Raw genomic sequence first — 24,897 nt, forward strand, 5'->3', positions numbered from 1 at the left:
CACTCCAACGGCATGTCCGTATAAGTGGTCCAGAACGTCCGTATAAGCGGTCCAGAACTATAATACGCCTAAACTCTCTAATTTTCTCGTAAATCACGCCCTAATCTATACAATACAATAAAAGACCTGATCCTAGACATCTAGACGTAATCAACAGATGTAGTGCACCAACATCTACGGCTATCGGCCGATTTACCCAAACCTCACCCGAACCCGCAAAGATACGAATAATCAACACAAATTCTTTATATGAAAGACATCCACCAAAATTTATGTGAAACAGCAAATAATCAACAATCAAAATTAAATATTCACACACACCAAATTAGAGGTTCTAGAATAATTTACTCTCAAAGATCAATCCATAACCAACAATAGAAACCATTGAAAATCCAAACTTTATTAAACTATCATCTAACCTAGGTAGTAACGAAGGTTTTAGCTTGAAAATATGATGTCTAAAATAAACAAAACAAGTTCAAAACAAGAATTCATCGTAAAAGTATCAAAACAAGAAAACTATGAAAAACGGGGGATAAGACCCGAACAATCTTCTTTCCTATGCTCCGAGCTTCAACCGGATGATTCCCGCAAGCCAAAATACTCCGAAAACCGTAAAATCAACTCTGAAAATCACCTAGGGTTTCTTGAGTTCGTAACTTCTCATTAATGATGATTATCTTTAGTTTATATACGAAACCCTAATACGTAACAAATGAAACTCGCCAGATTGCCCCGTCGCGTCACGCGACGGGGATATGCTTAACTCGTGGCGCAGCGTGAAGATTAAACAATTCAGAAATCTTCCTTTATATGGTGGCGGGGCGTGACTAGTATCCAGTTTAGCCATGGCGCGACGCCATGGCTCTTTTTCACAAACTCTCACGTAAAATTCCCAGCTTACACATCCCAAAAACTTCAAAATATTTTCTAACTCTTTTAAGCTTGTTCCGGGACTTAGTGTTTCAGCTTTTTGACTCGTTTTCTCTCAATTTCCAACAACTTTAAGTACCAAGACCTGGAAAACGCAATTTGATCAATAGCACGCATATTCTAACTAAAATTAAACTAAAAATAACGAGAAATACTACAAACTATACACGAATAAAGGATGTATTTTGCAATACATTAAATATCCCCACACTTACTTTTTTTTCGTCCTCGAAAAAGAATTATGCAACGGAATCAGAGACGAATTATCACTTGGCTCAAAAATTATTTATATCTTATTAAAACCAAGGATTGCGTTAGCCGCGATTGCAGATATACTTGTCCTTTTAAACCCGAATCCAATCTCAAGCCCTTATCATGTGAATTTAATTTAAGTGCGGTCAATCTACCTAGGGCCTCACACTAGAATCTACGGTCCACCTACTCCCACCTCAAGCATATAGGACTAAAGGAACGATCACTGGAACAATTCCCAACCGTGTTATATCAAAACCAAGAGAGCTTACAATCAAATTTTTTTCTTTTTTCCATTTTTTTCACTTTTATTATTTTTTCTTTTTTCCAATGAGCGTAGACGTTGCTTTCCCTAACCAAGAGGCAATCCGGCTGTAGAGTCGCTATCCCCAACTCGGATTACTTAAGCTTTGGTACTTTTTACTTTTCTTTGCAAGGTCGATTTCACACATCCTAGCGGTAATCCGGTTGTAAAGTCACTATCCCCAACCCAAACTACATAGGAATGCGCTACTTTCATTCAGTTTCTAGCTCACTTTTTATTTTTTCCTATTTTTCGTATGATCACAAACTCTAACAGTTTAAACTTAGAGTAAATTGCCATTTTAGTCACCGAGGTTTGTCCAAATTTGTCATTTTAGTCCAAATAGTTTTTTTCGCCTATGAGTCCCTGACTTTTCCCTTTTGATCACAGACCCTAACTCCATCCAAAAACCTCATTTTTAACCAGGGGCATTTTGGGGATTTTCATTTTAAATCTTTTCAATTGCCATTTTGATCCAGTTCTAAAAAATTAAAAAATTTTTAAAAAATCCAAAGAATTCTAAAAAATCCAAAAAAAAAAATCTAAAAAATAAAAACAATCATAAAAATAAATAAAATTCTAAAAATAAAAAAATTATAAAAAATCAAAAAAATTCTAAAAAAATAAAAAAAACTTCTAAAAAATAAAAAAAATTCTAAAAAATAAAAAAAAATCGGCGGTGGAGATGAAGAAGAAGGAATTAGGTGGGTTTTGGGGAATCTGGTGAAAGAAAAGTCTTTATGCGACCATTTAGGTGGTTGCGTCGCGCCAAGACAAAAAGGATAAGCCGTGGCGTAGCGCCATGGCATGGTTCAGCTGAAAAGGTTCAGATTTTAGGGTTCAAATTCGTTTAAAACGGTTCAAAAAGCGTTTATGTTGACCCTAGTGGTGGCGCTGCGCCACGACATAGGGATTTCATGGTGGCGCGACGCCAAGGTCAATTTTTAACAGAATGTTTCGTAAAAATTTGAGTTTTGGGACTTAGAAAAATTTCTAACTTTTTTTAAACCTTCTCCAAACCATCCCAATTTTTTTTTAAGTATGGGACTTACCTGGAACGTCGTTTTCTTCGCAAATTCAGCTCTTCAATGGTACGTTTCCTGCAAAATTTCTCAAACACACAAAACACAAACACGAAAAACTACGAGAAATACGAAAAATTAACGAAATTTACAAATAATACATACTCTACAAACGAAGCTTCCTCAACTCATTGTTCGGTGAAGGTGGGTGGGTCCTCTAGAGGAATTTCTTCCTCCTCGGTAGTATCAATGGGACCTCCAAAGTAATGCTTCAATCGATGACCATTTACCTTCCACACACCTTTATCAACTTCGTCATACAACTCGACGATACCGTATAGAAACACCTCCTTTACCACGTACGGTCCGGTCCATCTTGATTTCAACTTCCCCGCTATCAATTTCAATCTTGAATTGAATAAGAGCACTCTATCACCTACCTTAAAATCTTTCAACCCTCGCAATATCCTATCATATAACGCCTTAGTCTTTTCCTTGTTACTCCAAGATCGTTCATAGGCGGCATCCCTTAGAGCCTCCAATTCTTGGATTTGGAAGAACCTCCTTCTTGCGGCTTCGGTAAGGTTGAGGTTAACAGTTTTCAATGCCCACAAAGCTGTATGTTCTAACTTTACCGTAAGATGGCATGCTTTGCCATACACAATCATGAAGGGCGTGATCCCTAACGGTGTTTTGGAGGCGGTGCGGAATGCCCACAAGGCGTCGTCGAGCTTTTCCGACCAATCCTTTCTACTTTTTCCTACCGTTTTTGTCACGGCCCCCGGCCCGGTTTTACCCGTTCCAGGAGCCGCGGGACAGAAATCCTGCGGTACTCTATTTATTGTGAGTTTAGCAGCGGAAATTTTATTTACAGGATCGTCTGAGTTAAAACTTTTCCCGATTATTTTATTTCACAATTCGGGATGAAACCCCGACAATTGACAATAACAAGATTTTATTAATAAAACATATTTCTTTATTTTATACTGAGCCACTATCTTAAGCTTGAAATGCTTCCCCCCTGCATTTTTCCTGAATTACAACAGATCACCTGAAACATGTTTGAAAAAGATTTTATCAGCGGGGAAATACTAAGTGAATTATTCTAGTTACTGGAAAATGACACATTTGTTATAATTCACAGTGGTAAGATCTTTTACAATGTTTCTGATATCAACCAACTACCCACAGTACTTTACCACTCGACCCATTGGCCCACCTGTCCAATGGTGTCTGTGATTATGGTCATATCACCCAATGGCTGCCCCAATGGTGACGATTATCAAGTAATGTGCACAATACCCCACATACCGGCTGTAACTTGGTGATTACATAAACTTAATCACTGTAAGTTATAATTCTGAAAATAATTTGGAGTATTGTAACAATTAACAACTCACAAACTGTGAGAAAAAAGTTTATAAAAGAAGAATAACTCACATTGCAGATTTAGTACTGACAGAATATGATTTTAGCCCTGTTAACCTAATTTCAACAATAATGCACACAAAACAGGGTTAGTGATCAATACAGCAGTTACGATAACTCACGAGATCAAATTCTCACAATGAATGACAAAGTGCAATACTTCAACTCATTTATCGAATTAACGACAAACGACAAAGTATAATACTTCAACTCATTTATCGAATTATCGACAAACGACAAAGTATAACCCAATGTGGGTGGCACTTAGACATTCTTTGGATATATTGATCCCGGAAAATGAATCGTAATAGCGATCGAGTAATTACCCTGTTCTGCGGCAGCACCTCGTGAACAGTGTGTGTTTAATTAGTGAGATACGAGCCTAACTCGATGTACAGAACGAGTTTGATCGAAATTTTAACACCAACTGTTGAATGCCAAGGTCGGCTATTTATAGTGCAAATTTCATGTCTCTTACGGACCGTATGCCTGGACCCTTGCTGTCCGTAAGGGAACCGGTTTGCTTACGGTCCGTAAGGACTAACCCTTACGGTCCGTAAAGGGTGTGGTCTAGCTTATAGACTAGCCTTCTCAGTGGTATAGGCTCGGTGACTCAACATTGAAATCGAATTTCAGTATAAGAACGAGTTTTAAAAGATAATTATCAAATAGGGTTTAGCCCCCCTGAGTTTTAGAGGCCCTGATCCCGATTCCGATTATTCCAGAAATTTCAGGGTTAGTGCGGAATTACTTGGGTGTCTCAATTAAGGTTTCCTTTTTGACTAATTATCATTCTAATTATTATTTTTAATGAGAGTTGTTACATCCTCCCCACCTTAGGAAAAATCTCGTCCTCGAGATTCACTGGAATAGATGAGGATACTTGCGCTTCATTTCTGACTCCAGTTCCCAAGTGTATTCCGGTCCTCTCTTGGAATTCCATTTGACTTTTACCAGTACAAGTCGTTTGTGTTTGAGAAACTTGATTTTCCTATTTTCTATCTGTAAAGGTTTCTCTATGAATTTCAGCTTCTCATTTACCTCTATGTCTTGAAGAGGTACTACCAGAGATTCGTCTGATAAACATTTCTTGAGATTGGATACATGAAATACATCATGTACTCCAGCTAGTTCTTCTGGTAGCTGTAAGCGATAAGCAACTGGTCCGATTCGTTGAATCACTAGAAATGGTCCAACATATCGGGGACTCAGTTTTCCTTTCTTACCAAATCTTACAATTCCTTTCCAAGGAGATACTTTTAGTAGTACTTTGTCTCCTAATTGGAATTCAAGCGGTTTGCGACGATTGTCTGTATAGCTCTTCTGGCGATCTCTGGCTGTTTTCAATCTTTCCTTGATTTGAATTATCTTATCTGTGGTTTCTTGCACAATTTCCGGACCTGATAATTGACTTTCTCCTATTTCCGCCCAACATACAGGTGTTCTGCACTTGCGTCCATACAGTGCCTCGAATGGAGAGGCTTCGATACTTGAGTGATAACTATTGTTATAGGAGAATTCAATTAATGGTAAATGGTTATCCCAATTACCTCCAAAGTCAATTACACATGCTCGGAGCATGTCTTCCAGAGTTTGGATCGTCCTTTCACTTTGTCCGTCTGTCTGTGGATGATATGCAGTACTCAGATTGAGTCGGGTTCCCATTGATTCTTGGAAACTTGTCCAAAATCGGGAAGTGAAACGACTATCTCTATCCGATACAATGGAGAGCGGAACTCCATGTAAGGATACTATTTCATCCACATACAGCTTGGCTAATCTTTCCATGCTAAAGGTTTCTTTTATTGGTAGAAAATGAGCGGATTTGGTTAATCGATCCACAATTACCCAAATTGCATCATTACCTTTTCTGGTTTTGGGTAACTTAGTAACAAAATCCATTGTTATGAGTTCCCATTTCCATACAGGTATTTCTAACTGTTGTAATAAACCTGAGGGTTTCTGGTGTTCGGCTTTAACTTGTGAACAGGTTAAACACTTAGATACGTATTCAGCTATATCCTTTTTCATTCCTATCCACCAGAAATTCTTCCTTAAATCTTGGTACATCTTATTGTTTCCTGGGTGTACAGTATACCTAGATTTATGAGCTTCTTCTAAAATTTTTGATCTTAAATTTCCTTGTTTAGGTACCCAAATTCTGCTTTTGTGGAATTTCCAAATTCCATCAGTTCCTTGTTCCAATTCTTTTAGGTAACCTTTCATTCCTTGGGCATCGTCCTTGATTGCCGTTTTCTGGATTTCCTTCACTTGTTCCATTAAATCTACTTGTAGATTTATTCTAAGAGCACGGACTCGCCTTTGCTTTTCATGATATTTACGACTTAAGGCATCTGCTACTACGTTTGCCTTTCCTTCGTGATATTGAATATCACAGTCGTAATCACTCAAGACTTCCATCCATCTTCTTTGCCTCATGTTTAACTCTTTTTTCCTGAATATATACCTTAAACTTTTGTGATCTGTATAAACAGTAAACTTACTTCCATACAGATAATGTCTCCAAATCTTAAGGGCAAAAACTATAGCTCCTAATTCTAAATCATGAGTTGTATAGTTTTCTTCATGCTTTTTCAATTGTCTGGAGGCATACGCAATTACCTTCTTGCGTTGCATTAACACACATCCGTATCCTAATTTTGAAGCATCGCAATATACTTCAAAATCTTCTGTTCCTTCTGGTAAGGCTAAGATTGGCGCATTGGTTAATTTTTGTTTTAGGATTCTGAAGGCTTCTTCTTGTTTTGGTCCCCACTTAAACTTAGTGGCTTTACAGGTTAGCTTAGTTAATGGTACAGCTATCTTGGAAAAATCCTTAATAAACCGTCTATAATAACTGGCTAAACCTATAAAACTTCTAATTTCCATTGCAGTTTGGGGAACCTTCCAGTTGGTAATTGCTTCTATCTTAGCAGGATCTACGTGAATACCTTCATGATTCACCATGTGTCCTAAGAATTGCACTTCTTGTAGCCAAAATTCACATTTTGAGAATTTAGCGTACAACTTTTCTTTTCTTAACAAAGTTAAGAGTGCATGCAAGTGCTGACAATGCTCAACTTTATTTTTGGAATAAATGAGTATATCGTCAATGAACACGATCACAAATTTATCCAAATATGGTTTACAGATTCTGTTCATCATGTCCATGAATGCAGCTGGGGCATTTGTTAATCCGAAGGGCATGACTGTAAACTCATAGTGACCATACCTAGTTCTGAAAGCAGTTTTAGGTATGTCCTCCTCTTGTACTTTCAACTGATGGTATCCGGATCTTAAGTCTATTTTAGAGAAATACCTAGCTCCTTGTAATTGATCGAAAAGATCATCAATCCTAGGTAATGGGTATCGATTCTTAATTGTAACCTTATTCAATTCTCTATAATCAATACACATTCTCATTGATCCATTTTTCTTTTACACAAACAATACTGGTGCACCCCAAGAGGATGAACTAGGTTGTATAAATCCTTTGCTTAGTAATTCATCTAATTGCTTTTTCAATTCTAGCATTTCAGTAGGAGCTAATCGATAGGGTGCCTTGGCTATTGGTGTAGTTCCTGAAATTAGATGAATCCTAAATTCTACCTCTCTATCTGGTGGTAACCCTGGTAAATCGTCTGGGAACACATCTGGGTATTCTGAGACTACAGGGATTTCCTTAAGTTCTTTTCCTTTAGTACAAATGATTACGGAAATCAGATATACTATTCCTCGTTTTCGTTCATAATTAGCAACTTTCATTACTGATATGAACTTTAATGGCTTCCGAGGTTTATCTCCTGCAATCTTAATTACTTCTCCATTAGGTGCTTGAATTTCTATAGAGTTCTGATCACAAATGATTTAAGCATGGTTGGCTATTAACCAATCCATTCCTAACACAACATCAAACTCAGCTAATTTCATAGGAAATAGGTTTGCAACAAATTTATGACCTGAGAGTTCTATTTCTACTTTTTGCAAAACCTGATTAATTTCTATGGAATTCCCATCTGCAGTTTCGACTGTAAAAATCTGTCTAACGGTAGTCAACGGTAACTTAAGAGCTTGACAGAATGAAGTATTTATAAAACTTTGGTTTGCACCAGAGTCAAATAATACTTTTGCATAGACGTTGTGAACTAAAAACGTACCGGCTATCACATCCGGAATGAGCTCGGCTTCTTGAGTAGTTAGCTGGAAAGCTCTGGCATTCTTTTTAACAGTTCCTTCAACTGGTTTGCCCTTGTTATCGGTGATCCTGTTCAGTTTAGGACATTCGGTTTTGTAATGTCCTGTTTCCCCACAGTGAAAACAGGTTACAGTTTTCTTCTTACAGTTTTCTTCACTATGGCCTACAGATTTGCAGAAGTTACAAATTGCATTGCATTTTCCAAAATGTTTCCTTCTGTAATTTCTGCAAAATGGCGGGGTTGAAGGTTGTCTCGCTCCTTTCTTCTTGAAATTACTACTATTACCCACCCTAAATACTTGGGTAATTTTCTGAGCCAATTCTTTCTTCCTATCTTCATCTCTTGTGCGTATCAGTTCGTCGGTTAGGGTATTAGCTAATTCTACTGCATCGTCAATAGGACGAGGTCTCGCAGCCTTAACGATATTGCGAATTTCGCTAATTAATCCCTAAATATATCGAGAAATGAGTACCGGTTCTGGCGAAGCCAAGTTAGGTACCACTCTCGCATATTCGAGAATGTCGAAGTATAACCACGACAATCTACCCCTGTCATTTGATGATTTAGGAACTTATTTGCCATTTGTTCCTTCTCATACTCAGGACAGAATTTTCTTTCAATAAGATTCTTAAATTCTTCCCAAGTCATAGCATAAGCCATCCGTCTTCCTTTTGCCTGCAGCACTGTGTTCCACCATTCTAGTGCTCCTTCCTTAAATAGATTTGAGGCATACATGACTTGATCTTCTTCAGCACATTTACTTATTGCAATTACTGCTTCAGTTTTCTCTAACCATCGCAGTGTTGCAGTTGCTCCTTCGTTGCCTGCAAATTCAGCGGGTTTACAAGCAAGGAATTCTTTGAAAGTGCAACCAGGTGTTGCAGCCTTTCGTTTCTTAGGGCGCGGCGTGTGCTGAGGTTCATTGTCATGATTTATATGATCATTGCCCCCGTTTATACTATTACTGAAATTATCCTCAGTAGTATGTTTACTAGGAATGATATGTTGCGGCTCGTTTGGACTTTTCATAGCGGCAACGAATATTGGAATTGCGTTGGCTATCCCTTGAGTAACAATATTTTCAATATCTTGTTTGGTCATATATTGATCTTCTGGGTGTTGCTCTGATTGATTAACTTCATTTACTGGTTCGTTATCATTATTTGCCATCTGACGATAATTTATTAGAAGAAATTAGCAATTTAGCAATTTATACAAATAATCAGTTTAAGTAAAACACATAATCACATAATAGTAATCAGGAAAACTAAGTATCGTTTAAATACTTAATTAGCTTAACTTAGTGGCTCTGATACCACTTTGTTTCTATCACGGCCCCCGGCCTGGTTTTACCCGTTCCAGGAGCCGCGGGACAGAAATCCTGCGGTACTCTATTTATTGTGAGTTTAGCAGCGGAAATTTTATTTACAGGATCGTCTAAGTTAAAACTTTTCCCGATTATTTTATTTCACAATTCGGGATGAAACCCCGACAATTGACAATAACAAGATTTTATTAATAAAACATATTTCTTTATTTTATACTGAGCCACTATCTTAAGCTTGAAATGCTTCCCCCTGCATTTTTCCTGAATTACAGCAGATCACCTGAAACATGTTTGAAAAAGATTTTATCAGCGGGGAAATACTGAGTGAATTATTCTAGTTACTGGAAAATGACACATTTGTTATAATTCACAGTGGTAAGATCTTTTACAATGTTTCTGATATCAACCAACTACCCACAGTACTTTACCACTCGACCCATTGGCCCACCTGTCCAATGGTGTCTGTGATTATGGTCATATCACCCAATGGCTACCCCAATGGTGACGATTATCAAGTAATGTGCACAATACCCCACATACCGGCTGTAACTTGGTGATTACATAAACTTAATCACTGTAAGTTATAATTCGGAAAATAATTTGGAGTATTGTAACAATTAACAACTCACAAACTGTGAGAAAAAAGTTTATAAAAGAAGAATAACTCACATTGCAGATTTAGTACTGACAGAATATGATTTTAGCCCTGTTAACCTAATTTCAACAATAATGCACACAAAACAGGGTTAGTGATCAATACAGCAGGTACGATAACTCACGAGATCAAATTCTCACAATGAATGACAAAGAGCAATACTTCAACTCATTTATCGAATTAACGACAAACGACAAAGTATAATACTTCAACTCATTTATCGAATTATCGACAAACGACAAAGTATAACCCAATGTGGGCGGCACTTAGACATTCTTTGGATATATTGATCCCGGAAAATGAATCGTAATAGCGATCGAGTAATTACCCTGTTCTGCGGCAGCACCTCGTGAACAGTGTGTGTTTAATTAGTGAGATACGAGCCTAACTCGATGTACAGAACGAGTTTGATCGAAATTTTAACACCAACTGTTGAATGCCAAGGTCGGCTATTTATAGTGCAAATTTCATGTCTCTTACGGACCGTATGCCTGGACCCTTGCGGTCCGTAAGGGAACCGGTTTGCTTACGGTCCGTAAGGACTAACCCTTACGGTCCGTAAAGGGTGTGGCCTAGCTTATAGACTAGCCTTCTCAGTGGTATAGGCTCGGTGACTCAACATTGAAATCGAATTTCAGTATAACAACGAGTTTTAAAAGATAATTATCAAATAGGGTTTAGCCCCCCTGAGTTTTAGAGGCCCTGATCCCGATTCCGATTATTCCGGAAATTTCAGGGTTAGTGCGGAATTACTTGGGTGTCTCAATTAAGGTTTCCTTTTTGACTAATTATCATTCTAATTATTATTTTTAATGAGAGTTGTTACAATTTTTTCTAAGATTCTCTTCACCCCTCAGTTTGCATTCTCTACTTGGCCACTAGTTTGCGGGTGGTATGCGGTAGGAAGACGGTGAGTGACACCGTAGCACGCAAGTGCCTTTTCCATGGCGGAATTGCAAAAGTGCGTACCACAGTCACTTATGATAGCTTTAGGAACTCCGAAAGGTGTGAATAACTTCTTAAGGAATCTCACCACCACTCGGGCATCATTAGTGGACAAAGATTGAGTTTCCACCCACTTTGAGACATAGTCAATGGCCACGAGGGTGTACCTATTCCCACTCGATGAGGGGAAAGGTCCCATGAAATCAATACCCCAAATATCAAAGACTTCAAGAACTTAGATGAGATTTTGGGGCATTTCATCCTTGGATGAGATGTTGCCGGTACATTGGCAACGGTCATGTAACACCACGTGTTTCAGAAGTCAAAGTCAAAGTCAAGATTGAAGTCAAAGGAAGAAAAGATTGCTAATTGCAATCTGTCTCTCCTTGCTCAATTCCTGTTTTGACTTCTTTGACTCGTAGTTAGTTATTTTTATGTTTTACGTTAGTTGTATTATGTGGAGTAATTAATTAAAATCGCAATAATCGATGAATATTTATCGCTACTAATTGCTTTACGATTGTGAATAATAGGAAGTATCAATGCGATAAAGTCCACTAAGCGCAAATCGAACTAATCTAATCAACATCGCGCTTGCAACTCGAACTACACAATTGGTTATAGTTATACGTGTGTGTGCGCCTTATGTGTTACTTGTGCGCGTTTATTTACGTTATGTGTGGTAATCAATCGAAACACAATCGAACTCAATCGCAATCGAATCGCAAACGCTAAACGAATATGAAATGAGGATGTTTGTATGTTGATATAGTATGATAATTGGTGGCGAAAAGACAGTGCAAGATATGAGTAGTTGGGATTAAAAGTAATTTGAATAGGAAACTCTATCGCCTTCGCATCGCTCGCAATCGAAATCGAAACAGCAAAAGTCGTCAAACCGAACACTCGAATCAGATGCGAGCCGACCGGATTGCCATCCGACCGGGCTGCCATCCGGTCGAGGTGCCGTCCGACCGGGCTGCGACTCGGGCGAGGTGCCATCTGACCGACCCGACCTTTCCTCTTTTGGAATCCTATAAATACCCCATGTCACTTTCATTCTGTTCACTTTTGGCAAAGTGACGTCCGACCAGCTCGTGCTCCCTACCTTTCCCTCGATTTCTCTCGATTCCGGTAAGATCTCATCCTAAACCTTGTACTTTCTTGATCTACACGCACTCCTACACCTTTCTATCTTTTGAATCTTAACTTTTAACCATGAAATCATCAAGATTCAAGGTGTTCTAGGATGACATCATCATGTGTTCTTAAAGAACTTCATGTTTTGGCCTCAATCCACCAAGAACAACTTAGATCTAACCAATTTCCGCACGAATAAACAGAGATCTTACATAGATCTAAACACATTCATGGTGGAAAAAGGATTGAAAAATGGTTTCTAACTTTCTTTCAACTCTTTTACACTCAATGCAATCTAAACCGATAGAATCGGACCCTGTTCTAGTCTTCAACTCAATCTTAGTGTTGTGCTAGTTCAAGATCAAGATTCTACTCACGAGATCACCGATTTCGGGTTAACCAAGAACAACCGTCTTGAACAGGTTAACTGGTCGAACTAGGGTGATTCCTGTTTGATCGTGCCACTTGGGTCAAGATGGGGTTCTGTTGGTTAACACGTTGTCAAGACGTCTCGAGAAAACTATAAACAAACAAAACGGCCAAGTGAAAGACGAACGGAACGACCAGGACGGAGAGCTATCCAGCCAGACTACTGTCCGAACAGACAACCATCCGAGCGACTGGCCATCCGAACGGCTTACACCTTGGGTCCCACACTCAACCAACTTTATCTGAAGTTTGAGTATTGAATGAATTGCTATTCGATCGGACTACCACCCGACCGGATTGCCCTTCAGATCATGAGATACTTGGACTTTAGTACTTAATCAATTTTTCAGACATGTTCAACGCACTAAGGATGCCACCCGACCGGACGGCTGTCCGATCCGACGACCATCCGATCGACCGACCTGAAAGGTAGAGATACTTCAATGTTTTTAAAATGCTACAACAAAAACTTCAAAAGTCAAGCCATCATACACAAACACGTCCTTCTCAAAGGAAGAAACAATCCACTCGAACAATCACCCGACCGGACCACTGTCCAAACGGATTTCCACCCGCATGACCGGCTGTCCGATCGAATTACCATCCGATCAAACTGCTGTCCGACCCACTTGTACTTTGCATCGTTTTACGCAACACTTGTCGTTATGCTATCAATCTGATCAGGCTAACCCTATTCTCAAGCGCTCCCTTCAATCCATCAACCGCTGTGAGTATCCTTTTTTGCTTTACGCACTTTTGGGTGTTACATACATTACTTATACAAATCACAATCGAACACACTACACAATACTTTAAACGCTAACCATTACCGCATGTTATACGTGACTCAATGAATGCTTGTTTGTTATGTTTACACATGGAATGCTGTCTACCTGCCTTAAAGACGATAGTACTATAGTTTGGACTCAGCACCCGTTCACACGGGGGTTTTTAAGGACAATTACTTGTATGGATTATAGTGGTGATCATGTATTGCGAACTGCCTTGGGCAGTCAACCCGCAGTCATTGGTATCGATAGGTTCATGTCGATAACTAACATGCTTCGTTTTCCCCTGTGTACATGCTGGTTATGCGTAAACTATTTCAACCTCTATATGATATTACCAAACTTGTATACTTGCTGATGACGGGGGTAGCCCAAGACCAAATAAGGTGACTAAATATGCAAATGCTTAAATGGTTAAACGGTTCAATGGTTAAAAAGCTGTAAGATGGGAAAAACGAGGAGGAAACAGTGGCCAGTCACATCCAGAGCTCACTTCACCAACCCATGGCCGCAAAAGCAAAGCAGGTCTGCACAATGCACGCTATTACCCAGGGGTCAAAAGCCTTTAACCCCAAAAGGGGAAACCCTCCACTGCAAGCAAGGTTACTAGTCTAATACATGCTACTTCGGGAGATGTCTTCTCTTATAAATTGACACTTCATTTACTTCAAAAAACATCTCCTGGTCAGCTCTGATTCTCCAATCTCTGGTCATTCGTGTGGAGTACTTGTTCACATACAAGTCACTCCTTCTAACATTCACCACACACATTCCATTTGCTCCTACTTCCGAATCTGAACACATTTCAGAGAAGGAATCTTCAACAAATAATAATAACAAACTAGTAAACCTCCTTCCACGTCTTGCAAACGTGGGGGGACCCCGCGACCTGCGTTAGGCAAAGTTGAACCCTTCAACCCTTTTGCCTGACCGACCCAACTACCATCGTTGGTCTTGTATTTGTTGCATCAACAAGTTGGCGCCCACCGTGGGGCTACGCCGCTATTTCTTCTAAAAAAAAGTGTAGCTCTCCCCACTTAAAGTCAACATGTCTGAAAGTGGATCTCCGGGAGAAGTAAATCAGATTCCAAACACTTCCACCCCGGGTAGTAGCCAAGCTCACGTGGCTATACCAACATCTTTCTCAACTCCGGGGAGCACACCCGAGTTCCTTACCTTCAACACACCAACTCCGTCCAGATCCGGGGTTCCATCTCCCATTGTCGGTGTCTCTGACACCCCAGCACATGTTGAACTTACCCCCGAGGGGGTCGCAAATAATTTCCTTGAGTTAAGATCACTTCTCAACCAGCATGTGAGTAAAGAAAGGGAAAAAGGTATAAGGATTCGTTTAGACTATGACGAACCTAAACCAACACTGTCTCTCGGACCACCCCCACCTCCTTTTACCACAAGAAGTGAGGCTGGTCCCAACAACCCTCCAAACCCTCACCCTTATCTGTCCACTATGACAAATCCTACGGTACATCCTATTTTCTCTTCCCAACCGATTACTAGTGGCGCTCCTTTGGGACACGAGCTAACACTTGATCAGCTCCTACAGTCCCCAGCAACAAGCTATCCAGCTTCTATGACAACCACGTGGGAGCAAGCTCTGTCTGTGCTCCCTTTAGCACGAAGTGCTGTTATGAGCACTCCTCTCGGGATAAACTGCTCGGTTGGTCTAGGAAGCCTTCAAGGCTTCAACCTCGTACCTAATATGATGACCCAGATGATGGCCAACTTCCCGTGGAAACACTTCATTAATCAAGTACTAGCCACTCAGGGGAATCACGGCAATGGCAATAATGTAGATGCAAGGGCTGAAGAGGACGTGGCTAAACCTTATAAGCCTAGTAACCTTTCATGCTTCTCAAGGCAGATAGCCGATTATGATTTCCAATCAAAGATTAAGATGCCGTCCCACATCAGAACGTATGATGGGACTGAAGATCCTGAGGACCATCTCCAGATCTTCACTGGTGCAGCCCGAATAGAGAAATGGTCAAACGCTGAATGTTGCCTAATGTTCATGCAAACTCTTGTTGGATCCGCCAGAATCTGGTTCAACGACCTACCTGCCCAAAGCATTCGAAGCTTTGATGACCTAAGTAAGGGTTTTTTGGCCAACTTCTCCCAGCAAAGACGATACGTCAAAGATGCAACCGTCATTTTTCAAATAAAACAGCGAGACAATGAAAGTCTTCGTGAGTTTATTGAACGATACAAGAAGGAGGGTCTAACCTACGTAGGGGCAGATGAAAAAATGAGGGTAGCCGGTTTAATGAACGCTATCACCTCAAAATACCTCACAAGAGATTTCAACATGTCCCTGCCTAAGACCTTGGAGGAGGCCCTTGAAAGAGCAGAAGCCCACATTCGGGGCGAGGAAGCAGTTGACATCAAGGAACAGAGGAAGAGAGGGTCTAGCTGGCGAAGTATAGCCCAGTCAGAAAAAGAGGGAATTACAACTCCTACGATAGACGACAAAAGGGTTCAGACCATCGAAGGTCTGAAGGCCAGAACCCTCCAACCAGGGAAAAAGGCATGAGTTTCACACCCCTCACAAAAACCCCTCAAGAAATCCTGGCAACAGAAGAAGTCAAACAAAACTTTAGACCTCTCAGGCCTCTCCCCAAAAGCAGAAAAAATGAGAACTCCACACAGTTCTGTGAGTTTCATGAAGAAAAGGGTCACCACACCAATGATTGCTTCCAACTAAAGAAAAGAATTGAAGAGGCTGTAAAGTCAGGTGAACTCGCCCATTTGGTAAAAGGAGTTCGAGACAAGATGGCTGAAGGTAAGGGAAAGGAAGTCAATATGGTAAACTCTGATGAAAAGGTTCCTCACAAGAGGCAGTGGTTGGAAGTTTGGGAGCTTCAATGTGTTTGCTTTCCCCCAACAGAAAAAGGCCCCCTTTCAAGTCCTCTGGTCGTAGAAGCTACCATTGGAACGTTGGAAACACATAGGGCATACATAGACACTGGGGCAGCCACCGAGATCATGTTCGAGAAATTTTTCAACCGCTTAAGCAACGAAGAACGTTCAAAGCTTCAACCCTCTGGAACCTCCATAAAAGGTATCGCCGATATACCCCTCAAGCCTTTAGGGCAATTGACATTGAATGTTTGCTTCAGTGAAGGTCAGAAGAAGAGAGTCCAGTCGCTTACCTTCGTAGTCCTCAACATACCTTCGAACTATGATGTAATCATAGGAAGGCCAGGGCAATGTGCCTTCTTTATGGCAGTATCTGTTGGACATGGTACGGCTAAATTCCCAACCGAAAGGGGGGTAGCAACCCTTCAACCCTCCCAAGAGGCCTACATGATCGAAGGTGAAGGTCCCAGAAATGAAGAAGACAAGCAAAGGCTCATCATAAACCCCAAATACCCTGAACAAAGAATAAGGGTTAACCCAAACCTCTCACAAGAAACTCTCTCCTATTTGGAAAAATTGTTGACACACTACAGCGATGTCTTCGCTTGGTGTCCGGAAGATATGACAGGAATCCCTCGAAGCATCGCTGAGCATGAATTGAGAATACCTCCTGATGTCAAGCCTGTTGTACAAAAGAAAAGGAGCTTAGCACCTGAAAGAAGCCTAGCTGCTTGTCAGGAGGTTGAGAAACTCGTCTCAGCTGACATTCTCCGAGAAGTTAAGTACCAATCATGGGTTGCAAACCCGGTCATGGTCAAAAAGCCTGATAACTCCTAGAGAATGTGCATAGACTTCAAAGACCTCAACAAAGCTTGTCCTAAGGACTGCTACCCACTACCAGAAATTGACCTTAAGGTTGACTCGCTTACCGGCTACCCTTTCAAATGCTTTCTCGATGCATACAAAGGGTATCACCAAATACTCATGAAAGAAGAAGATTAAGAAAAAACGGCATTCCACACGGATAAAGGGATCTTCTGTTACAAGAAGATGCCTTTGGGCTAAAAAACGCCGGTGCAACCTACCAACGTCTGGTGGACAAAGCCTTCGCAAGTCAAATTGGCAAAAACATGGAAACCTATGTTGACGACTTGGTAATCAAAAGCAAGACGGAGAATCAAATGCTTGATGACATCCAAGAAACTTTCAAAAATCTCAGAAAGGTCAACATGAAACTTAACCCTGAAAAGTGCTCGTTTGGGTTCGAAGAAGGAAAATTCTGGGGTCACATTGTCGGAAAACAAAGCATCAAAGCTAACCCAAATAAAGTAAAGGCCGTCCTTGAAGCCAAACCACCAAAAACCAAAAAAGAGATTGAAAGCTTAAACGGGAAGCTCGCTGCCTTGAAGCGTTTCACTTCCAAGCTGGCTGAAAGGTCCCTACCCTTCTACAAAACACTTAAAAATTGTTCTGATAAGAAAGATTTCAAATGGACCAATGAGGCCGAGGAAGCATTCAACCAGATGAAGCAACACCTGGCCTCCTTGCCAGACATTGCAGCTCCAGAAACGGGAGAATTGATATCAGTTTATCTATCAGTTGCCGAAGAAGCCATAAGTGCGGTCCTCACAATCGAACGGAACACGGCTCAGGTACCCGTCTACTTCTTCAACAAAACTCTAAAACTAGCCGAAACTAAATACCCTCCCCTCGAAAAACTTGCCCTAGCCCTAGTTCAAACAACTAGAAGGCTTAGGAGGTACTTACAAGCACATCCTATACAAGTGGTCACTAACCAACCTGTCAAGAATGTGCTTGAAAAACCTGAAAACTCAGGAAGGCTAGCAAAATGGGCAGTGGAACTGGGTGAGCACAACATCACCTATGTCCCACGAAAAGCCATTAAAGCTCAAGTTCTGGCCGACTTCCTTGTGGAAGTCCCAAACCAAACAATTGACGAAATAAACACCACAACCACTGAACCCTCCAACCCTGAGGCCTGGAAATTATTTACCGACGGGGCTTCAAGTGTTGAAGGGTCAGGAGCTGGTTTAGTTCTAATCAACCCTGAAGGGTTAGATATCACATATGCTCTCCGTTTTGATTTTCAGACCACCAATAATGAGGCTGAATACGAGGCACTGATTGCCGGCTTAAGACTGGCCAAAGAAATGAAAGTTCAAAAGCTTGAAGTGTTCACAGATTCATTGCTAGTCTCAAGCCAAGTCAACGACAGCTACGTTGCTAAAGAACCCAACATGAGAAGATATAAACAGAAATCCAAGGAATTGATGAACACCTTCCAAGCATGCAGCATCAAGCAAATTCCAAGGTCCCAAAACAAAAAGGCCGATGCCTTAAGTAAATTAGCGTCCCTCACCTTTGCCCACCTCACTAAAAAGGTGTTGGTTGAAGTGTTGAAGGCTCCATCGATTGATGAATTGGAAGTCCAAGATGTAGTCACTGAGGAAGATCCAAACTGGATGACTCCCATCAAAAAATTCCTTCAAAATGGTGAACTACCCAACGATCAAATAGAAGCCGAAAGGGTTAAAATCAAAGCAAGACAGTATGTGTTATAAGGAGAAACCCTCTACAAAAAGGGTTACCTTGCCCCCTTTCTAAGATGTGTTGGTCCTGAACAAAGCAAGTATTTGATCAAGGAAATACACGAAGGAGTATGTGGAGCCCATTTTGGAGCCAGGTCGGTGGTTGCAAAACTCATGAACCTTGGATATTTCTGGCCCTCGATGCATCGTGACACCATTGAGCAATTGAAGAAATGTGATGCTTGTCAAATCCATGCCCCAATCCCAAGAAGTCCCAAACATGATCTTGTTCCAATAACCTCGGCATGGCCATTCCATAAGTGGGGAATGGACATTGTTGGGCCATTCCCTCCAAGCAAAGGAGGAGTAAAATTTTTGTTAGTGGCAATTGACTATTTCAGCAAATGGCCCGAGGTTAAACCCCTTGCAAAGATCACAGGAAAACAAGTCATAGACTTCGTTTGGGAAAACATCATCTGCCGCTATGGGTTGCCGGGAGTGATTGTCACTGACAATGGAAAGCAATTTGCTGAAAAGCCTTTCAGCCTTTGGTGCAAAGAGTACAGGATCAACCAGATCTTTAGCTCAGTGACTTACCCGCAATCAAACGGCCAGGTTGAAAGGGCCAACCGAAGCATAGTGGAAGGCATCAAGACGAGATTAGGAAGATATGAAAGCAATTGGCTCGAAGAATTGCCTAGTGTTCTATGGGCAATTAGAACAACCGAAAAAACAAGCCACAAGAAAACGCCTTATAGCTTGGTATCTGGATCCGAGGCCGTAATCCCTGCTGAAATAGGAGTTGTAACCCAACGAGTTGTCAACATGGATCCCAAAACAAACCAACAAGAGACCATGTTGAATTTACAACTCCTATAGGAAGCCCGAGATCAAGCCGCAATCCAAGAAGCCAAATACAAGCAGAAGATGGAAGCCTACTACAACAAGAAGGTTAAGAATGAACGATTCAAACCAGGGGACCTAGTCCTCAGAAAAAATGAAGCTAGCAAAAAGGAAAACCAAGGAAAGCTGGGCCCAAAATGGGAAGGTCCATACACCATCCTCGAAGCACACAAGGGCGGATCCTACAAGCTAGCAGACTCAGAAGGCAAAAGGCTTCCAAGACATTGGAACAGAAAAACCCTGAGAAAATTCTATGTTTAGACAGAAAAGTTTGGTTTGTATCAAAATGAAAACCTTTTGTAAAAAGCAAGTACTGCTTGAATGAATGAAGTTGTTTTATCAAACTTGTCTTTCTATCCTAATATCAGGTTTAGAACCTAGCAAAAAACTCCATGGCAAGGGCCATGTAAGGGGATGAGCTCCCAGGCCATATCGCTCAATAGGTTCAAGAGTTGAATGAGCCTATATAAGGGGTGAGTTCCTAGACCAATACAACTCCATGAGACTCATTCAGTTAAAACAAAATTGTCTCATAGGCAGGCCAGAACAGCCTACACCAATCGTTCCTTAAGCCTTAGAAATGTAATCAACAAATAGGCTTACGAAGTAAAATAAATCACAAAGGAATAATAAAGAGGATAGGTGCTATGTCTTTTCGTTAAAAACACCAAGGCTAAGTGTCTGCAGCACTGATCCCTTTAAGGTGTAAAACATAAAGGCAGAGCAAACTCAATAAAGACAATGTTAAAAAAGGGAAAAAATTATCCATGTAAAAATCCATCAGCAAAGCATACAAACCAAATAAAAAAGAATCAAGGCTTCAAACCACCCACATGATAAGCTTGAAACGTTGAAGGCTTTAACCCAACAACAGCCAACCAAAAAGCTTGAAGGGTTAAAAGCCTATCAAACAAACTAAGCAAAGCAAGCATAAAAAAACACAACACAAATAACATAATAACCATCATATCATAGCAAAGAAAGTCATAAAAGACTTTCAGATAACAGTTAAAGCAAGTTCTAGTAACTTGCAAGGTAAACTACTGTTCAGATGGCCATACAGGCCCAACACACCACAAACAGAAACCTTAAGGGTTCCTGGAAACCTAATATTGTTCAAAATAACATTACAAACCATAAAGTGTTTTGCTAAGAAAGCTACGAATAATCATCTGATGGCAGAAAGCTTGGAACCTTCAGCTTTGGACTTCTTGGCTTTCTTAGACTTCTTGACCTTAGCACCATCATCACCACCAACCGCTGAGGCCTCTAAACCAACATCCTTGGAAACATCCGGCAGACTCGAGAGAGTATCATCACTATCTCCGGAATAAGATCTCTTCTTTGAAAGGGAGCCCAAAACCTCAGTGCACACCTTTTCATTCAGACCCTCAGGTTTCAAATCCCGTAAAACAGACAAAGGCTTACCAAAGCAAGAGGAAACCTCATGAACATAAGGATAGGTTAGCCTCTCCATTCGCTCAACGGAGCCTTTAAAAACATCAGAAGCATCAGGACGAAATAAGGGAGATTTTTCCAGAGCATGTCCAGCTTCATGCAGCTTGTAACCAGCAATAAGGCCTTGGTGTTTTCCCAGGTTGAGAAGCTTCGTATAAACATCACCAAGGGCAGAATTGAACTCCTTGGAATGTAAAAGATAAGTAACAACCTGCTGGAAGCCATGCTCAATTAACCACTGATTGTCAGCGGTAGCACGACCAACTGAAGCCTTCAACCCCTCTTCTCCTCACGAAAAGCCTGTTGCTGAACAGCCAGAGTCTCCCGGTCAGCTTTTAACTTCAATAAGTTAGCCTCAAAACTTTTTTTCAAATCACCCATCTCAATCTCATGCATCTTCTTCAAGTCACTAACCTCCTTCTTCCATGCTGCTTCTTTCTCGGCAAAACCAGCTATCTCCTTTTTTCATCGAGGCCATGGAGGATTTCATCTTATCCTTCTTCTTGGAGAATTCCTCATATTCCTGCATCCTTCGACGAAAACGAGCAATACCTTGAGGAAGCATAGCAGCAAGGTTGCAAGTGCTCAAAACCATCCGAGATAACATCAAGTCATCATCCATCCCAGCAATGGTCTTGTGCACAGAAGGAGGAGCAAGGTGACTAAGAGCATCCTCACAAACAGCAGCATCTTTGAAGGTGTCGCCATTTTTCACCAACCAAGCAGGCACATAAGTCCCTTCAGGATCCAACCCTTCAACGTCCCTGCTTGAAGACTCCTGAACAGGGGTAGCAACAACCTTCTTGCCTGGAACCTTTTTACCATGAACAACTAATTCCTTATCCTTCTCAGCACCTGCTTCACCGCCTTGATCTTCCGAAACTTCAATATCATCACTCAAGTCCACTGGTTCAGTAGAAGTGGATTGAGGACCAGCTTTCAACAAACGACGAGAAGACCGGCGGGTTGAAGACTTGGGAACGTTGGACTTAGAAAAACCCTTGACATTGGCAACACTAGCATAACCCGTGCCCTCAAACCTTTGCTCAGCAGTCCTAACCACAAAATTCTCACCAGGAACAGATGGAGCATCCTCAAACACAACATCAGAAGTATCATCACTTTTGATAAAATCCAAAGCAGACATGACTGCAAAGAACAAAAAAAGCAAATAAGTCATAAGTAAAAGGAAATGCAAAAAGGGCAAGAAGGGAAAATGCATACCCATGCCATTTCTCATTAGTACCGAATCCCGATCGGCTTTCCCCCAAATGTTACTAACCCCTAAAAGAACTAACAAATGTTCAGGGAAGGGACGAACCCTCGAAGGGAACCCCCAAATGCCTGTAAGAAAGGCGTCATTCAACTCAGATTCAGAGGGCTCCGGATCATTAAGAACAACATCCGAATGCCTCCACACCATCTTGAAGGGAACAATAGACTCGGAAACCCAGAAAAAGCGATCCTTCCAGGACCCAAGTGTTGTAACCATGGACGAAATGAGGCAAGTGTCAACCTTTGATGTCTCAAAGGTGAACCAGTCACCATTCTTAGCCAAACGAAAAAACCGCCGGAAAAGCAACAAAGAAGGATCATATCCAAGAGCACGACACAAAACCTCAAAATGCAAAACCCTAGCCATCCCCTTCGGATGAACTTGCCCAAAAGAAACCCGATAATACTCCAGCAAGTTCAAAACGAAAAACGAAAAGGGATAACGAAGATTCGACCATTGAAAATGACGACAGTTAGAGCAATCGAACCAGGATTCAGTTTATCAACAAAAACATCACAAGCAGGGGCAGTTGGGTTAAATTTTTTTATCAATACCATATTCCATACAAAATAAATCTACCTCCTCTTGTGTTATCCGAGAAAATGATTTGGCTAAGTCCTTACGAGCACCCATTTTTGAAAAAACAGAAAACGAAAAATGAAATGTGTAAAGGAAACTAACCTTAGGGAAGGAAGGTAATTGGCAAAAACTTGGAAAGAATATGAATAATATGAATAGAGTTTGCAGATATAAAATAAATGAAAACCCACAATAGGGGTAATAATGGCAAAAAGTAATTTCTGCAAAACCGCCACCCTATCAACTGCCACACATCAATCAAATCAACTGTCAGATATTTAAAATTCAAATATTAACTGCCTTCAGCCTTTCAAGCAATCAAGCAACGAACCCTTGAAACCTTCAGGCGATAAAACACATGCATAAAAGTCAGAAGTCTTTGAGCATACTACCAAAAAACCTCTGACCTGGGGGGCTGATGACGGGGGTAGCCCAAGACCAAATAAGGTGACTAAATATGCAAATGCTTAAATGGTTAAACGGTTCAATGGTTAAAAAGCTGTAAGATGGGAAAAGCGAGGAGGAAACAGTGGCCAGTCACATCCGGAGCTCGCTTCACCAACCCATGGCCGCAAAAGCAAAGCAGGTCTGCACAATGCACGCTATTACCCAGGGGTCAAAAGCCTTTAACCCCCAAAAGGGGAAACCCTCCACTGCAAGCAATGTTACTAGTCTAATATATGCTACTTCGGGAGATGTCTTCTCTTATAAATTGACACTTCATTTACTTCAGAAAACATCTCCTGGCCAGCTCTGATTCTCCAATCTCTGGTCATTCGTGTGGAGTACTTGTTCACATACAAGTCACTCCTTCTCACATTCACCACACACATTCCATTTGCTCCTACTTCCGAATCTGAATACATTTCAGAGAAGGAATCTTCAGCAAATAATAATAACAAACTAGTAAACCTCCTTCAACGTCTTGCAAACGTGGGGGGACCCCGCGACCTGCGTTAGGCAAAGTTGAACCCTTCAACCCTTTTGCCTGACCGACCCAGCTACCATCGTTGGTCTTGTATTTGTTGCATCAACACTCGCCTTTACACTATGTGTATTGACTTTATTTTAACGTACGTGATAGGTGTTTAGGATGCTTATTTGCTAGGAAAGCGAGGCTAGAATAAGGTCCTAGAGGCCAACAAATAATTGTCTGTACAAATGAAATCTGAGTTGTCGGAACAGAACTATTTGCCTAGATTTTGTGTGTAATAATTTGTTTACCTTTTGAGACATGGTATGGGACATGTTAATTTAAATTGATTGGTAATGATAATTGTTATGGAAACTTCTGGACAATCTGTTTCGCTCAGTGCTGCGCCCCGATGATTCCGCCATCGGTTGGGGTGTGACAGGTCACATGTCCTAACAAACTCTATGGCATCTTTAACTAGCGTTGGCCAATAGAAGCCATATCAAAAACCTTTTGTGCCGTCACATTTGGCCCGTGATGGCCTCCTGTTAAACCCTCGTGCACATGTCTAAGGATGTCCATCCCATCCTCTTTTGAAACACATCTCCTAAGCACTAGATCACCACCTATCCTAAAAAGGTATGGGTCATCCCAAATGTACTTCCTAGCATCCCTAAGAAGCGTTTTCTTTTATTGGTAGGACATACCCCTCACAAGATCGTCGGTTGCTAAATAATTTGCCAAATCCGAAAACCATGCCAAACCCTCTACCTCGGCACTAACAAAGTCTATGGTTTCATGAGGAAAAGTGTCTCCTATTGATTCCTCACGAACCTCCTCTCTCTTAGGATCCTCTAAGCGTGACAAATGGTCAGCGGCCACGTTTTCCGCTCCCTTTTTATCCTTAATTTCTATATCGAACT

The 24,897-nt window shown here is 41.0% G+C and overlaps 1 protein-coding gene across 1 annotated transcript; it reads right to left on the bottom strand.

Moving 5' to 3' along the window:
• Window positions 1-2,699: 2,699 nt before the first annotated feature.
• Window positions 2,700-3,179, bottom strand: LOC110924262. The gene has a single exon (XM_022168293.1). It carries the CDS (start codon window positions 3,177-3,179, stop codon window positions 2,700-2,702), a length of 480 nt encoding a protein of 159 aa, XP_022023985.1.
• Between the last annotated feature and the right edge of the window lie 21,718 nt (window positions 3,180-24,897).

Source organism: Helianthus annuus, chromosome 17 (genome assembly GCF_002127325.2).
Source record: "Helianthus annuus cultivar XRQ/B chromosome 17, HanXRQr2.0-SUNRISE, whole genome shotgun sequence".
In the NCBI taxonomy this organism is placed as follows: Eukaryota; Viridiplantae; Streptophyta; class Magnoliopsida; order Asterales; family Asteraceae; genus Helianthus; species Helianthus annuus.

Bases quoted from the DNA above. Each gene is read 5' to 3' on its own strand.
- LOC110924262 (XM_022168293.1), bottom strand. From the start codon at position 3,179: ATGATTGTGTATGGCAAAGCATGCCATCTTACGGTAAAGTTAGAACAT.